At 34.5% G+C, this 18,637-nt stretch overlaps 1 protein-coding gene across 6 annotated transcripts in view; it reads right to left on the bottom strand.

Annotated features, from left to right (window-relative positions):
* The window catches only part of NOVA1 (NOVA alternative splicing regulator 1), a 134,623-nt gene extending 122,944 nt beyond the window's left edge, over positions 1–11,679 (bottom strand). For 3 of the 6 annotated variants that reach the window (XM_064374714.1, XM_064374715.1, XM_064374716.1), the window contains exons 1-2: positions 10,942–11,679; positions 9,053–9,196 (exon numbers count right to left, since the gene is read on the bottom strand). In XM_064374714.1, the coding sequence (XP_064230784.1) occupies positions 9,053–9,196; positions 10,942–11,077 (280 nt within the window). In that variant the 5' untranslated portion in view covers positions 11,078–11,679. Of the gene's footprint in view, positions 1–9,052; positions 9,197–9,587; positions 9,654–10,223; positions 10,734–10,941 lie in introns of those variants that run through there. The other 3 variants (XM_012468236.3, XM_012468255.3, XM_012468245.2) reach the window with 2 other exon arrangements.
* Between the last annotated feature and the right edge of the window lie 6,958 nt (positions 11,680–18,637).

The following is an 18,637-nucleotide window of genomic DNA, read 5'->3' as shown; positions in this document are numbered from 1 at the left end:
TACAGCTACATTTTTACTTATGTAGCCTTACAATTAGTCTTATGCTTATTTTTTAATCATGACATTTTATCTGTTAAACCAAATGTTATGAATACCTATCCACATATGCTGAACTTAGGGGAGTTTTTATAAAAGTCATAAAAACATGGAAAGTACACATATTATTAAAATAATTATTGAAAACAAAATTTAACTTAGAAAGTCTATTTTTTAATGAAAGTCAATGCTCTAATCAAAAATTAAAATTTAGAAGTATAGCTAAGGAAAAATGAAAGCAAGAAAAAAAGTACAAATGAAGAAAAATAACAATGCTGCAGAAATCTAATCCTCCTAAAAACACTGCCACTTTCAAACAGTATAATTAAAGGAAGACAGAAAATGACCAGGCTATATGCTCCAGGTAATATAACCTATGATATCATTTTCTAAAAGAAGTTTTCTAATGATGAAAGAGCACTCTGCTTATGTTCCTTCAGTGCAGCACATCAACTAAAAAAATAATAATAATGGTAATATCCACTGGGCCATCATCTCAGTTTAAAAAAATAACAAAACACCACATATTCATTTTAAGTCCAGGAGAGAGAGAGGAGGTAAGGACTTACTTCCTCAGTCACATCCAAAAGGGAGAAAACAAAACGTAGAGTAAAACGAGAAGAGAATGAAGTACCTACTACAACTGCACCACAAATTCAGAAAACACATTTCAAAGTTACAGGATAATTACTGGCATTAGAAAAACCTTGTGTAAATCACCTAATCTCTGGGTACCTTGGTTTTCTCAACTGTTCAATGAAAGTTTTAGAAGAGATCGTCTGAACTTCATCACTTTGATCTACTTCCACATTTCTAAGATTTCTCCAAATCCTTTAAATAAAAAGCCTCTTAGCTATTCCTAAGTGTTGTCCTAAATCTTTAACAGGGATGCTACAATATAAAAAAAAATTAAAACAAAAAATCTAAGGAGAAAATAGCAAAGCAAAATTTCTCAGGGTAAAGCAAAGCATGCCTACATTCCTTCAATGAAGAAAAGATACACTGTAATAATTCTAAGTATTGATGACCGAAGAGCCTACACCAGCCTTCATAGGAAGCATCTAATACATATGCATAATAAATAACAAGAGAAATCTTCCAGAAAGACTTCACATTAAAGAATGAAACCAAGTTTAAAAAAAAAATTACCTTCATGACTTTTTAAAGAAATCATCATCTATTAGTCATAGAAAAATAAAAACATGGGTTACACAAAGAATAATTAAAGACTAAGTATGTGAATGAGCTCTCTCATTAAGAGCTTACTTGCCTGTAACACTAACCACTTTAAAACCAGGTATTCCAAGAATTAATATGACCAAAATTAAAAAGCTATAGTTCTTCCAAAATATTCAGCAACATAAAAAGAAAATAAAAACATGTTTGTTTGTTTGTTTTTAAATGGTAGGCACCACCCCATTAACTACTATTCTCTGTTAATGAAATGCACTACTATTGCTTCTATTCTGCCCTTCCCCCCAGATTACTGGATTTTAAAATACAGTCTCTGTCTAGTCTATTTCCTACAGCATCAAATTATTAACAATTTAAATGAGGACAATCTTCTTTAAAATCAGAATAATTTTTTAAAACTAAGTGAACTGAGAATCAGCATTTATTCTATCCTAGAAGAAATGCAGGATTTGAAATCTTATTTAATTAATAAACTCCTTTGAAAAATTTACACTGGTAGTAAAATTCTGGAGCCATCAGAGTATAGCTATTCTCAAACATCTTTAACATGAACTGAAAAGTTCTTCCATAGAACTCTGAAAAGTATGCTCAGTTTCACAAGAAAAGTAAAAAGACACTACCATATAAAATTTTAGAATTACTGAGTTCACAATGCATCTTATTAGAAATTAGAAATATACTGAACATAAGTAAGACATAAAACAGGTCTCGAAACAAGAAAAATATAACATCAATTTTAAGAATCACCTATTGTATAAAATTCATCTAAAAATGGACAAAAATGTTTTATTTTTCCACACCAAATAATCTTACCTGTATGATTTTGCTGTTAAAAACCTCAAGACATCAATTTTATTTTTCATCTGTTCCTGTCAACAATGCTATGACAGGCCCTGCAGGAAGCAGCAAAAAAATAGTGATGGAGTGCAGATAGTAGGTGTTTTCATGATCAAGATTTGACATGGAAAAGGATATCCATACAGTGGTATAAAACTTGGAAAATACTGAAAACATCTCAAAAAGTTTATCAGTGTAAATAATTCTCTTTTTTATTTTGTAGTTTTCAAATATTTATTTTTATTCAAAGTCTTATTAATCAAAAATTTAGAAATCATGGTAAAAGTATATACGTAAAATTTTAAAGTATCATTTTTATATTGATAATTGATTAAAAATAGTTCACGATGTTAAAATGAATTTGATTAAGAAATAAAGTGATTTATGTTTAAAGCACTAGAATTAATCTCTTGACTTCTAGATGCCATAGTTTTAATCTTATTTCTTTTAACTACTATAATTACCAATAAATACGGACTATTGGTAATAAAGTAAAAATTATGTTCTTCCCAAGCAGCATCTTCAGTATCAAATAGTTATTGCCAATACTGGTAAATACTCCTTCAGGAAAAATGGACAGTTTACAAAAAATTAGAAAAAAAAATCTGTGCAAACTCAAAAACTTAATTTCTCTTTGGTAAATGACAAATTATATTCAATGGATACCAAAAAATCAGGTTAGTGAAGTTAATAGAAAGTCAAAACTATAAAACTGCTTTACAAAGACTCCAAATAGTTTTTACATTCAAAATTATTTTAAGATAGTATAGACTTTGCCAGATTTCATTTAAACGTATGCTTTCCTTTGAATACATTCTATATTTAAGGGCTGATTAATGAACAGGACTATTAAGATATTTATATTCACTAGGAATACTATTAGAACACACAAGAAACGTGTATATATGTCATAGAAGCATACTCAAAGTCAATACGTCACACAGATTGAGATATTAAAAACAAGAGAAATAAATGACAGACTAATTTTTTGAGAGTTTGACTAAACTTGTAATTAAATGTGGGAAACACTTCAATAGGAGTATTTAAGTTCAAAATCTTAAAAATATTTTTAATATGCTACACCTGTCCTGTTTGTTGGAACACTTCAAACTACTCTGCAAAGTTTACTTGCCAAAGCCATCAACATTCTAGAAAGATGCAACTTAAATTTTACATGTGTTTTTTTAACCTCCTGTAAAAATAAATGTTAATCTGAGATAATATTTTAAAAAGAACTACCAAGTACTTCCACTTATTTCCAGTCACTCATGTTTTAAATACGTACTGGTGGAATAGTGAAATGTAAACGCTTCTCACTTATGGTTATGTTCTTTTTATTTCTATACTTAAAGACCCCATCCTCATTTTATGTACATTTCATCTAGATTCATGAAAAATCAATTTACTTGAAAATATTTCCATATTAAAGATATGGGAAAGCTGATGCCATATCTTTAAAGAATAAGATGAAGAAATGGAAACTTCATCAACCTAAGCATCAGAAAGTATTGAAAAGCACTGCTTCATTCCTTGCATGTTGCATTTTATACCATGACACTTCAGTCTCTGAGGGTCAGGTTAATTAAGCTCCACAGCAGCTGCAGTGCAATGTGAGATACACACTGTTGCAGTTCCCACCAGTCCAGTCCAATTACCTGTAGTATTCCAGTACTGGACAAGTGACAACCGACCTCTTCTCTCTAGTCACTTGCTCCCACTGGTCTACTGATAAATGTTAAAACAAACTAACCCCTTTTTGGAAAAGACTGCAAAGCTGAATGCACCTGCTGCAGGCTGCAATGATGAGTCCCAGAGAGATGTTTGTCAGTCAGATCTCTGCAGATGTTGTTTAACTTTATGCTAAAGCTGTATCCAAAGATGGAAATGAGATGGCAGTCAAGCACAAATCTCCCACCCTCGTCCCCCCAGTTTTATTTGGAAAAGCAGCACTTACTCATAGAAGTTGTGTTTTAAAATATAGCCCTATTAAACTGGACACAACTAAGATTCTATGGTTAAAACCTCTATGGTTAAAAATGTTTATTAGGTGCTGAAATTAAGTTAACAAGTGGCATAATATGTAATCAATAAATGGAATTTGTGTCATTTAATAACTTTTAAAAAATTAATCTCTTAAGCCAGAGCAAAAAAAAAAACTCAAATAATACAACTATAAAATACATAACTTTTTAATTCATGGCTGTCGGTCAGGTTTTTAGTGATATCACATACTCCTTAGCATTTTCAAGACACAGATCAGTTTTCCTCTTGCTATGTTATATGAAACATCTTCAATACATAAGTATTGAACTATATCACCAACTGTGTTCACTATGTTTAAACAATTCTTGAAATCCTTTGGGGTGGTATTTGCAAGATAATGTTGTTAGAGATATTTCATTACAATGCCACAAATTTTAAATGATCTATTTTCCCAAAGCCCAGAAAGCTTCAAAAAGCAAATTTCAAAGTGACATTGTGTGTATGACTCCTGAAAACACCAACACTATAAATTAGTGATGTCTAACTTACTATATCAACATCAAAATGATATAAAAAAGAATCAAATAAAACATACAGCTAAAATTTTTAGTACTAATTCATCTTTGTAAAAACCCCACAAAACATTGGCACATATAAGAATAAAATTATATTTTTTGGAAACTGCAACGTTCATATAGATTGTGCTATGCCAGTAATGTTCTCTCATATGTTAAGATTTCCTGTTGCTTAAAATAAGAAAGCAAAGTATAAAAAATATTAAGCCAAAACACAGCAAATTTTCAGATACCAATGATAAGTAAAAGATAATGTTTCTCCTTCAACTGAAGTTATAGAGATAAAAGATAAAAGTAACTCTAACAATAGGTAGTGTGTCAAACATTACAACTTTAAGATTCAAGGAAAAACACTTTATGTGTCAGCAACTCTTTGATGATACTAAAATCAAAGGTATAACCTAGTGTAATGACAACTATCCTATTAAACCCACTCAACAATGTTGGAAATCATACTGTTTTATTTTCTCTATTTGTTACAGTTCTATTTATCACTAATCTTGCCTTAAAATATATACCAATAAATGTCCAATATTCTCTGCATCTAAGATCAAAGTATAGGCTGCAACTTTTAGAAGCTGTAAGAGATTCACATTCATATGTACTACCAACATCATAATACTCTTCCTTCAATGATGTAAACAGAAATAATGTTTTAACTTCCTTATCTCCTCTGATTTGCAAAACATTATCATACTTACACAATTCCAGTTCTAAAGTTTAATCTGGCTACTATATTTTCCTCATATCAAAATAAAACCAATGTTGTGTCTTTCCTTCCCTATAAAAACATTTGACTTACATTCTGCTTTTTTATGATTTTGTGATTGTTTTAAAAAGCACCACCCAAATTGGACAGTATGAAAAATTGAAATATAGTGAATGTACAAATAATAAGTTCAAATTTTAAATTAAGCAGCATAAAAGGAAATAATTTTTATTAAATGTGATCCTAGTTTTATAACCACAAATACAAAGACAGTGTAAAATATATACAAATAGCTTACAACACTACAATGAAGAATTCTGTTTGACTGATGCAATGAATATCATAGAATAGAATAAAAATAAGTATACTATGATATGTTCTAAAATCTAAGGAATACATGAAAATATTTATTGTATACATCCTTTATTATTCCCAACCAATAATGCATTCAGTAAGTTTTTTGGATTACCTACCTGAACCATCCATTAAATAATTTTAACAAATAAAATCAATCCGCTTATTGACAAAAACTAAACATATCTTTATATGCCAAATAAAAAGATAAAAATAAACTATCGTCATTCAGAAAAGGCATACAATAATATATTCCTCTAAGAAATCTGCTTTTTACTGGAAGGTAACTTACTATAACCTAGTTATAAAAAGATACACAAATAAATCAAATTGGCTTGCTCTAATCATATAAGAAAAAAAGGTATAGTCCTAAACCACTAGAATTAAGTCAGTATTCTATAAGATTTGATTTTGTCAAATAGATAAATAGATTATGTAGTACAGCAATAATGATCTATTTGTAGATCATTTTATCTGATTGCAGTAATTGAATAATACATTCTACAATTCCTCATCATACAATTTTCTCAAGTTTGTTATTTAATATACGACAGTGAAAAACACAATGCAATATCCAGCTGTACAAATTCTCAAATTAATGTACAAAGATGTTTTCTTTATTTCAACCATAATTTTAAAAATTACTCATAAAGCCAGAGTTAAGATATTTTAAAACGAAAAAAGAAAAACAAAGATTTGTTTTTATGAGGAAATTATATTGGCTATAATTTTTTAAAGTACCTATTGTTTGAGTTAAAATGTATTAAAATGTCCCCAAAGTGTGTCTGTATTCTGTGTTATAATACATCCTGAAGAAAGTTTCTGAAAATTCACTAGTATTTTAATTAAACCTTACAAACACAATTACATTCTGTTTTAAAACTTGGGTAATTTGAGAAAATCCATTAGGTTATACAACTAAAGTATAGTTTTTCCCAAATATGCTCTCTTACCAAATGAGAAACAGAAAAGGGCTTCATGAAATAAACATCAGGCATATTGATTCTAGTAGATTATGACAGGTATAAATATACAAATATAGCTTTAAGAACTTCATATATTTATGAAAGATACAAAAATGGGCTTCTAAATGATTGCATTAATCCTATAAGAAATTCTTTATAACTTGGTGATATGATCACAGCTTTATAATTTAGCTCATCTGAGATGTGCAAGGTAAGTATCCCTTATGTACATCTGAGTAAGAGAACTTGAAAAAAGCTCAGAGGCTATGTTGAAGAATACTGGTATCTTAAATTATTCTGCAGACTTGTGGTCAAATATGAAGAGAAAGACTATTACAATTAAAGTCTATCTGAAGCAGAGAGATTATGTGTCCAAACAGGTAATAATCTAGTTAAAATTATATTTTAATACAAAATGTTCAGAATTCTTAAAGCTTCTTATAAACTACAAGGCTTTATTTTATCCTTAAAATTGATCCCACACTGTATGATTGGTTTCCACCTGTTACCGGCAAAGTATAAGCCTTCTTTTATCCGACATTTCAACTCACATTTGATCAGGTTACGTCACTACACACACAAATTTTTATTCAATGCATTCCAGCTTTCCATTTTTTTCCAACAGATATTCTTGCTCCATACAAATAACATGCCTCAGAACTACAAATAAAATAATCAATTTCAATTTAATAAGCAAAAAATGTACAACTAAGTGGACTAAAAACAAAAGATCTAATTCTCAGTGTACCCTTTTCAAACCACTGAAAATAAACTATATTCAAATGAAAAGGCATTTAATTTACTATTTGGAATATCCTTGATAAACACCAATTTTCTGTAACATCCTTGCACATCTGATACCACCTCATGTATAATGCAAAAAAGCTATTTCATTTTCATCTATTGACAGTGAATTTAATTTACCATTGCAGTTCTTTTCCTAGAACTATCACGTTATTAATTCTGCAATCAAGCTCTTTTGAGTGCTTTTATTTGTACTAAGGGTTTTCACAATTCTACATTGATTTTTTTAATCATAATATACCTTTTAAACATATGAATGTGAATATGTTAGCAAACTTTCTTAATGCATAAGGAAAGTTTCAGAGACAAGAAAAGCCATCTGCAAAACTACACTCATAAGAAACAAACTTTAGAGGAACATTGTGTCTAATATATTACATTTTAGTTTAATAACTTTAATGTTTATCAAAAATATTACATTTAATTTATAAAACTAAATGATAGTTTCAACCATTCTAAAACCTTCTTATCCGGTATAATGGTCCATTTCTATCACCAAGTGATTGGTCATGAAAAAGAAGTCCTCCAAATGTTCTGCTTACATTCATGCCAGATGTCTTTGCTGTATTAAAGAACTCTTACTGAATTAGATCACTGAAAGCAAATCAGCTTTTCTTTTCCACCAAGAAGAAAAAAATTAAAGCAGTATTGGTTCCCTCAGCACTGAATTAACGTTTTTGATAGCTATAAAGATAAAATAACCTTTAAAAATATCACAGAAAGCTAGATTTAAATAAAAGCAAATCAGCTAATAATGCTTTATCTAGGAAAATACTATTTAATTACGGAGAGTTTTCCCTTACACTTGAAATACATATATTGATTAGCAAAATATAAGGAAAAAACATAGAAAAAGGTGGACATGCAGAACTATTTAACACTTAAGAAGACACACTTGAAAGTAAAAAACAAAAAATTTATACCACCTAGGACACTTGCCATATTCCAGTAGGTTACTGCACTACACTGTCAACATATTTAATCAAATTTAGCTCTTAACATGAATTCTGAAGCATTATTTTACTTCTTGCGTAACAATATAAGTTTCCTTATCTCACTTGCATTAAAACCACAATATTTAAAAAATTTGAAGAGGCAGCACTTGTCCTCTTTACTTCACTCCAAGGCCAACAAACAAAGCAATGAAGCAGAAAGAGGTACATAATGGATTCAGAAGTAAATGGTCCATTCTTTAAGAAGCCTCCCTACCCCCCTCTTCTGAATTCACTCTAAGCTAATTGTCATTACAATGATGTCTGAAAACTTCAGAAGAACCCTATTTCCTGATGCCAGCTGTCCAGGTTTCTATCTTTAAATTTTTTAGATTTTTTGCTAGTAAGAATTATTCAGAAATACCCAAATCATCTTGCAATTGGTCTAATTCACATACACGGTACAACAGTTATAGAAAAAAGGCATAATCAACAATAGAAATATTCCGAAAATTTTTCCACAATGTACTCTAATAAAGCAATATCTAAAAAAGTCTCCAGTACTGTTGAAATTTCTTGCAAGACAGAACACAACACAGTAGATCGTTCTTTCCTGGGGGTTGGGGGGGGCTCATCAAACAATCTCTTCACCATTGCACCTACCTGGGTAAAAATCTTTGGACTTAGACAGCTTGATGGTGGCTCCAGTTTCTTTTTGCAACTGAACAATTGTCTGTCCTCCCTTCCCAATTATAGATCCAGCAGCATAACTAGGTATGAGAACCTTTAGAAAATACTGGCCGTCTTCTGAAAAATGCAAAGAAATATACTCGGTTAACACAGTATTTCAAACTTTGTATACCCCTCCACCCTCAAGAGAGAAAAACAGCAACTAAAGCATTGGGTATATAGCTTCAGGAGATACGAAGTTAAACATTTTTTGAGAATGAAAACTAAGCCAATTACACTGAAAAACAAGTATGTACAAAATGTTTCCCATTTTGTAGGGTGTATACTTTCAAACTTGGAATTAAAATCTAAACATATTCTATTATTTTACAGCACTGTAGAGACTGATGACTAAATTCCAGTTGTTATTCCAAACATGGAAGTCTTCCAATTCTATCTGTGGTTACTATGGCAAAATGAAACGAACTGATCCTTTAACAAAACTTCAGAGATTTATAAGATGACAAACCTTCTCTTAACATATTGAAAAAGAAGAAAAGCCCAGGGCTGTAAATAGTGATGAGCTATATTTATTTGTCATTAGCAGATACATAAGGACTAGAATTAGCCATTGCTATATCCTACTTAAAGTCCGCAAAACAACCATTCTCCTACCAAATAATCCACTCAAACTGTGGGGTGTATTCCAAGTCTTCAATAACTGCCAGAAAATAACTCAGTGTGGTGGACTGGCAAATCTAACTAATCCTAGTGCATTTCTTTAGCACTTCTTAGTCTACCATGATCTCGTCTAAGCTCATTAATTAAAAGACCTTAAGAAGAATTTTGCCAATACTAAAAAGCTTAGGAGTCATTTATATTAAATACTCTTAAAAGTGACAAAACAGATAATGGTCCTTTCCCAAAATAATCACAAGTTTTAAAACGGAGAGAGGGTCGAAGAACCAGGAAAAAGAAAATGAAATGTTTTAGAAAATAAAGCCAACTCCACAAACTTTAATTTCCGTCAACTTGATCACGTCTTATACTGGAGACACCCCGGTAAATCCAGCTTTGTTATGTGAATGAATGTTCCAAATGTTGCGGTGTGCCACTCACAAGACCCCCCATCCGTCTACAATGCATATGCTGGAGATAAATTCACCTCTGCTTCGATGCATTGAGTGCATTGTTAAGATGACTCCAGTGCAAATGAAGAAGCGGTATCAGTCCCGTTAAAACTCATCTTCCAAGGAAGCGCAGGATGTTAACTAACAAGTCACCGTTCCAGACACCTCCACCCTCGTATGCACCCCCCTGAAGACAAATCAATGAAATATTTGCACCGACTATCTAAGTGCGGTAAGGGCATGCACTCATTGAGATTTTGCATACTACTTGTGGCCCAAAGCTAGAGGTTGGAGAGAGGAAAAACTCTCCGGCGCCCCAATCATTCGTAATCCGCTACCCAAGTGCCATTTATTTATTTATTTTATCAGACTGTTAAACGCAGCGCGCATCTTCGGGCGGCCATCACCTCACTCCGGGGTCATCCTCCTCCTCCTCCTGAATGGACCTTCTTGCCCAGGTCTAGGATATTTACATGCTCAACCTCTGGACCGATTAAATGGAAAGATAGGTCTATTCCGAAAAACTGGTCGCCATTTTGATGAATGATAAACACAGAAATGGAAATGTGTCGGGGACAGCTAGGCACGGGGCAGGTGCAGGGGAGGGGGCTCGGGGCAGGGGCGCAGGAGCCGCCGGGTTCGGGCTGGAGGTGTCCGGGCCGCGAGAGGGAGGGAGGGAGGACGGCGGGAGGGAGGGAGGCAGGGGCGGGCGGCGGGGGATGGGGCCAGCGGGGAGGTGGAAGCGATACCCACCGCCCGTATTGGTCCTCTTGGTGCTGCCGGCTTCAGGGGGGGCTTCCAGCGGCCTTTTCCGCGAGTCCGGCGGGTCCAGGTCTATGGGAACCCCAGTGTGGGTCCCGTTCTGCTGGATGGGAGCTGCCGCCATCATGTTTGCAGTTCCTGCCGCTGCTACCGGGAGAAGGTTCTCCCTTTTGTTTTGGCTTTTTCTTTTCTTTCTTTTTTCTTTTTTTTTTTTTTTTTTTTTTTTTTGCGTTTGGGGTTTCTTAAGGTTTTTTTTTTTTAATCGGATCAATATAAATCTCTTTAGGAAAAAAAGCAATGTTGCTGGTTTGTTCTCACTGGGGAGGGGGCAGGGCTGAGGAGCAGCTGCAGTGCAGTGTCAGAAAGGAGACAGGGGAATGGAGGGGGTGTGAGAGACGGAGGGTGAAAGAAGAAGAAGAAAGGAGAGAGGGGGAGAGAGTGAAGGGAGAGGGGCGAGTGAATGAGCGGGAGGAGGGGACCGGGGAGGACGGGCAGAGGGAGTGGGAGAGCGCGAGGGCTGGCGGGGCGCGGGGAGAAGCCGAGGAGGAGGGGAGAGTGAGGGAAAGAGTGAATGAGCAGGAGGAGGGGAAGGAGGTGGATGCCGAGAGAGGAGCGAGCGGCAGAGGAAGGCAGGAGCCGGGAAGGAGCGCAGCGGTCCCCGCGCCGCGCTAGCGCTGCGCTCGCTCCCGCTGCTGGTGCTGCCGCCGCCGCCGCTGCCGGAGCGGTTCTGCCGTTGCCTGGGCTGCTCGGCGCTGCTGCTGCTGCCGCCCGGTCTCGCTCATTATTTCTCCCGCTTGTTGGGGGGGGCTGGCGGGGAGGGAGGGGGGTGGCTGCAAGGGGAGGGTAGAGAGGGGTTGAGTTCGTAGACTCCCACACACTTCGCGCTCGGGTCCCTGCCTCTCAGCAGCGCCGCCGCCTCCCAGCGCCGATGCCTCAGCCGGCGGGGCGGTTGGCGGGTGAGGGGGAACACCGCGGGCGGGGGCGAGGGAGTGTGTGTGCGCGGACCAGTGCGCGCGCGCGAGGGGAGCGCGGGCGCGGCGAGGGCGCGCGCCGGCGGCGGGGGCGTGGGCGGGGGCCGGGGCGCTCCTGTGGGAAGGGAGAGGTGAAAGGTCGCCGGTCCCCGGCAACACGGCTCAGGCAAACGTAAGCGGCTTGTCGCAGAAACCAAGGGGTCCACGAAACGCGCTAGGCTAGAAGGCGGGAAGGAGAGATTACTGACAGCCATGCCAGCCAATAACATGGAAATGTGAGGAAGGTTCTTCGGGTCCCTTCCCAATCAGGAAACTTGGGTGATGAGGGGCCGCGAAGGGGCGGGGTGGGATCTTGGTATAGCTGGTACTGGAGCCGGCGACAATTTTGGCTAGTCTAAGAAGGGCATTCGAGTGACCGTTGACAACGGGTGAGACAGCGTCACAGCTGGAGGAAGAGCCAGCACTGTATGCTTCCAGGACTTCTTGCTAGGTGCATTAGTTTTTATTTTTAAGAGTTGGGTAAAAGACATTACTTAGCATCTCACTCATCGGTGATTTTCTACGCGATGATTTCATCCAAAGAGGATTTCTTAATCGCACTGTGTGACACCGTTAGGGGACTTAGAGTGTCACTCGCCGCCTTAAATCCTTTCGGGAACAAGCCAGGATATAAATAAATAAAGCTAGGTATGGGTCTTCCCTTCACAAGGCGCTGGTAGGCAGACTAAAGACAGGCAACAGCTGAGTGTGCACACAGAACTAAATATTGAACGAAACACGAGTGTCGGAATAAAATTCATTGCCATGTGCACGGCTTATGATTGTACAGATCTTGGACACATCACGGACCTGAACGTCAACCCTACAACACCGGATAAAAACATCTAATGTAGCTGGAATAGACTCTGAAAGGACATTAGGCATTATCTAAATCAAGTCCCTCATTTTACAGATCAGTAAACTGACTCTGAGGTATTTTGTTCAAGGTCATTCATCAAGTTAGTAGTTTAACTCAGTGTTCTAGGAAGCAGGGTAGTAAACAAGCATGGGCTTCGGAGTCTGAAATCTTTCTCGGTTTCCCGTCCTTGCAGGCTGTTCTATAAGTGTATCTTGGGCAAATCTCTCAACATGTTGCCATTTATTAAGTGTTTACCACGTGGCAAACAATCTACTTTGCATGCTGTATCAATTACATGCAGTATGTCGTGTAGTTATTACTGTCCCCATTTTATGAGGTAGTTTAGGTTTAAAGATAGTAGAAATTTACCCAAAGTTACAAAGTTATAAACATTGTAGTAATTTCAAACTCAGGTCTTCCTGACTGCAAAGGCTGTTGTCTTAAATATTGCAATACATTAGAGCTCCGGATTCCCTCCCACTCAAAACAGGGACTGCGACACCAACCAATTTCCACCATTATTGGGAGTCAAATGAGAGAGACTATGTGGCAATGTATTCTAAGCTGTAAAAGGGTATCAACATATTCACTAGATTTGTAGAATGAAGATATTCCTTCCCTATACTTTCCACTACAATTCAACCAGAAAGATGGCTTTCATACTAAGCTAGCATAAGAAGGAACTTCACTGTAATTATGATATTCTAACAAAGAGTATATGCATATCTGAGGCAATAACCAAAGTGAATAGAATAAAACTTAATTCCTGATAGATTAAATAAGCAATAGCAAGGAATACTGATGCTCCTCATAGCATCCTTATTGGAAGAATCATCTAGAAGGCATTGGGATTTCTGATGTTTTTAAGTAATGAGAGATATCAGTCTACTGAATAAGGAAGAGAATACGTTTAGTTTGGGACTAAAAGTTCATCTGGACTGTGGAAAACACGTTTGCCTCAATCAGCGAAGACGGTATGCTGACAGCTGAAAGAAAAGGAAAGCAGGTAAGTTAGTGCATATTGGAAAAAGGTCTATTAACCAAAGTCCAAAATTTTGATCTGATGTGTAATGTAATAGGAAAACACCATATAGTCTTCATGACCAAAATAAAGAGGAATTAAACATACTGTTGGGTACAAATGGAGCTGTGATGAGGAAAAAGAGTTTAGAATAAATATGTGGTTTTCAAGATAATAAAAGGCTGATGCCAGACATTGTACAAAGTGTTCAGTGTACAAAATTATGAAAGGACGTTTTTAAATGAAATATTACAAAAGGGCTGGTATTTGGCACTAGATTGTTTTGAAACAGTAAAAAGACACTGGACAAAGATATTTAAAGGACAGATAATTCAAACATATTACATTAAAGCTTGAGCAAAGTATTCAGTAGAATGTATTTTGAATAGGGGAAAGACTGAGGTTAGAACTGGAAAACCTTAGTTTAACAATTTTCTAAAAATAAAATATTTCTAACATAGTTTAGAAAATATTTGTCATTGCCATGTGTCAGTTAAATTGAAAAAGAGCTTATAAGTTAAATATACAGATACATGCTATTAAATGAAAGTCACACTGCATTCTTATAGTATTTATTTGACCCTTATTTCTTTCTTCAGACTTAATATTGAAATACTATTATACCTATCACTCCATGGGGCCCAGAAATGGAAGATATAATTTTTGATGTGGGTGGGATGCTGAACAGTAATTTAGCTATGAATGATATGCCAGGAATCCCGGAGACTATCCCAAGACCTAGTCAGACATCAAAGTATCAGTCAACTATGAACTATTAATAATTTGGACATTGAAGATTATCAGAGAATACACTCTAATTTAGCTTCCATTTTTAGTATATTTAGTTGTTTTTTTAAAAAATATACTTCCACATCATTCTTATTGCATATCTCTATAATTCTGATTAAATGGACACAAAATATACATTTTACTTTTTGTTTTCTGCATTTTGTAGCAGTTAATAAAACTGAAGAAATAAAAATGTATAGTAGATCTCAGTTTATTAATATTTGGTATATACCTTTTATGCTACAAATAAACTGTTAGAATATACTTTTCAAAAATATAATAGAAGCATTTGACTTTTTAGTTCTCCAAAAATAAATTCAATTTTATTCTTTGATTAACAAAACAATTCAGCTCTACTAATTTAATAACATAACACCTTAAGGCACCATAGAACTTGTGTTAGTTATAAATATAAGCAACTATGATAGAAAATGATATTAATATGAAGAACAAAATCTCCAGTTTTTATTGTCTTTCATTGAGACAGTTCTTTTTCTTCCTGTTTCAAGCTAAGTAACATAAACATAAGATTATCTATTTTCAGTAACAATGATTGGCTTTCAAGACAAAGAACAAATAGTTGATATCTACAGATATCCCTAAACTCACTTTGTTTCCATGCTCCTGCTTTTCCTACATCAGTCCTGTTACTAAAAACATAAATACTCCCACTACTTGAATGTCTCCTCAACCAATGTTTTGGGAAAACATTTTCTGAATTTATGTCTCACCAGAAGCAGACCCTGATTTAAAGATTCAAGTGCAAGTAGTGTATTTTGAAAATAATTTCGGGAAGCACAATAGGACATGGGGAAGTGAGGCAGGGAAGGGAAGGAAAGCAAAGAAGTGTAAATTACCAGCAAGTTGTCATTGTTTTTAATCTCACTGATTTTCTTGGAGCCAGTTTAAAACACTAGCCCTAGAACTATCCCACTGGAAGTGTGAGAAAGCTGAGGTATATATATACCAGCTCCCTTCAGCCATTGGTTGAGATCTATTCCCAGTGACATTAACTCAATTTATGCTGGCCAGTCTTCAACTGCCAACATTGCATCTTTTTCTGAGCGCTTTCTCTGGCCACTGGAGTCTGCTCTGCCCTTACACAGGCTAGAAATGCTGGGGAATTAACACCTCGTTGTGTCAGAATATCCCCACTTCTATGGAAAATTAGGCCAGTGGGCACTAAAATGATAGAGCACAGTTATGAGTGAGGCTCTACCAGTGTGTTACAAGTATCAACCTAAATTTAGGAAAAAAGAAAATGAGAAGACTGTTAATACAAGGTGTTGTTGGGAATCAAATAGTAATGATAATAAAATACTTTGGAAAGCGCAAAGTACTAAAAAAAGAAGGCTATAATTTCTATAATTCAGACACTGTAACCAAGCACTGAGTGTAAAAAGCCTGAATAATTTGTTTTTTTCTGGGCTCTTTGCAAATAAATTTTTAGTTTTTTTAAGATAGAAGGCATGAAAAATCAATGTATGTATTCTGATTTTGTTGTTGTTAGTTGTTGTTCAATGTAATACAAAGAAGATAGGAGCAAATATATAACAAAAGATATATAACCTATCCCAATTCTTTTATAACAAGTTCTACAAACAGACATATTAATTAGAAATACTTTTCTATGATTTCACTAATAGAAAAATTATTTATTGAACTTTACCTTGTCAAAAATTAAAATTTTTCTATTTCTGTACTTAATAAATTCACTATTGGTGGATATGTTTATGAAAGTATGAAAGCTCACACTAATTTATGTAGAGACATAAATGTGTTCTATACTATTTCAAAGTTCCCAAATCTTAATATTTCATTTGTAAATATGTCATCCTAATAGATATGTTAGTATTAGAAAGAATACTAAACTCTTTGGCACTGAATATGCTCCCTTGGTTTCTAATGGATCATTAATTTTTCTAGCACTTTTTCTAAATATTATGAAATGTATCATTGCATACTTTACACATTTGACTTAAAGGCAATAAATCTGAACTAGGACTACACAGTCCAATAAAAAAGAACTTTGTGATAATTGTACAATGGTTATGTAAACATTAGGGGAAGACGGGTGAAGGATATAGGAGACCTTCTACTATATTGTCAAGTCTTCTTTAAACCTAAAATTATTTCAAAATAGTTAAAAAATGGACCTTGAATTGATGATCTGGTTCTAACTCTTCCACATACTAACTTTGTGACTTATAGTAACTTCTCTGAATTTTAATTTTTTCATCTTTATAGTAGGACACTTGATAGATGCTCTGAAAATTTCTTTGTCTTGAAAAACTGGTATATTAGTATATATTCTACCATTTGTAGAATCTAACAAAGAAAATTATCAAAATCAAAGTACATATTATGTACCTTACCATGTATTTTTAAATGAGTTAGCAGTACACAGTTTGAAGATGTCCCATTAGGCACAATGAAAAATAAGTATAAAGGAAAAAAAGATTAATGTAAAGAATATATTCAATATACTTACTGTCCGTATTTTTGCATTTTAAAAACAATAATACTCATTAAAATCTACAGTTGAAAACACTTATTTTTGGAACTACCATTTAAAATGTGATAGTTTCATCTTTTAAACCATTCAGATGTGAAAAATTTCTGGAGTAAAACAATGAAAGATAAAGATGTTAACATATAAAAGAAAAAGAAGATAAAATATCTTAAAAGAAAAAAGAACTGCAAGAGTAGACTAACAAAGCAATAATTGCCTAGTATTTATATGTTTTGTCAACCAAGTTTAAATCACTTGGACTGTATACCACATATACTGTAGTCTGCTAAAGCCTAGAGTGGCTCCAGGTCTGTTTGCCCCCAAATTGTCCTGGCCCATGCCAGATGTCCCAGAACAATTGTTAATACTCTCAACATTGTCCTAACTTAGATTACTATATGGTCACCCTAATAATAATCAAAAGCTGTGACTTTTTTTTGTAGACCTTCCAATTTTAGCCATAAGATCTTGTGGATTCATAAGATAACTTGACCTTGCAATTCCTCTATGTGTAAATAATAGAAATATTTATCACAGCTTACTCTTAATGCTATCATTGTGGTGTAATAAATTAGTACATCCTAACATTTTCTATCTTCCATGATGTTCTTAGCTAGAGCTAAGACCAGAGATCAAAAATGGACATAGGAAGTGGTAAAATATAATTTTTAATGTATATTTTCACATTAAACATGGAAACAATCATTTTGATAACTCCTTCATTAAGAAGTACTGTATATAGGAAGATGAAGTGAATCGAAGGAATAACAAATTAGACATTATAAGTATAATACAGCTTCAAATGATAAATAGTAAACACACAGATGGCATCAGGGAATAGTTTGCTTTATGGATTATTCAGATTTCTTATCCGTTTACTTCCCACTACTCAAATAAGCAACAGTATTTTTTGACTTTCAGATAAGCTTTTAATGCCTCTGGTCAAGGCTCCTTTCTAATGCAACTTGCTATTTCCACTGTTTATTATAGGTCAAATAATAAAAAGTTATAACAAGGTTATTTGTATTTATAAGTACAAGAACAAATTTGCACCTTGCATATTAAAAAATACATTACCATAAACCATTTCGGTGTGAAAAACATTACCATAATCATTCCTAGATTTTGCCTTGATATTTAACCTTTTGGTTTCCCTATGTAATCATAATTATGCTAAGTCGTGAGTGTCTAATTTACATCAAATAATTCTAAATTATTGTATCCGTGTATCATTTCATAGAATTGAGAGCAAGTTGAGCTTACTTGTAAATATATACCATTTTCATGTGGATGTTTATGTGCATATGTGTATATTACAGAGACGTGTGTGTGTGTGTGTGTGTGTGTGTGTGTGTGTTTATGTTTATTTGTATGATAGAATGAGGGAAATAAAAAGAGACTGAGTAGAGCTGTCCTGACTAATTCTGTAGTGGGGGTAGAAAAATTAGTTAAAAAACATTAGTTTTTCCTTTTACCTTCACATTATGGAAAATTTT

The sequence above is a fragment of the Aotus nancymaae genome, unplaced genomic scaffold (assembly GCF_030222135.1).
Source record: "Aotus nancymaae isolate 86718 unplaced genomic scaffold, 86718_ANA_hifiasm-v0.15.2.pri h1tg000011l, whole genome shotgun sequence".
NCBI lineage: Eukaryota > Metazoa > Chordata > Mammalia > Primates > Aotidae > Aotus > Aotus nancymaae.
This window is presented reverse-complemented; position numbering and strand designations above follow the sequence as displayed.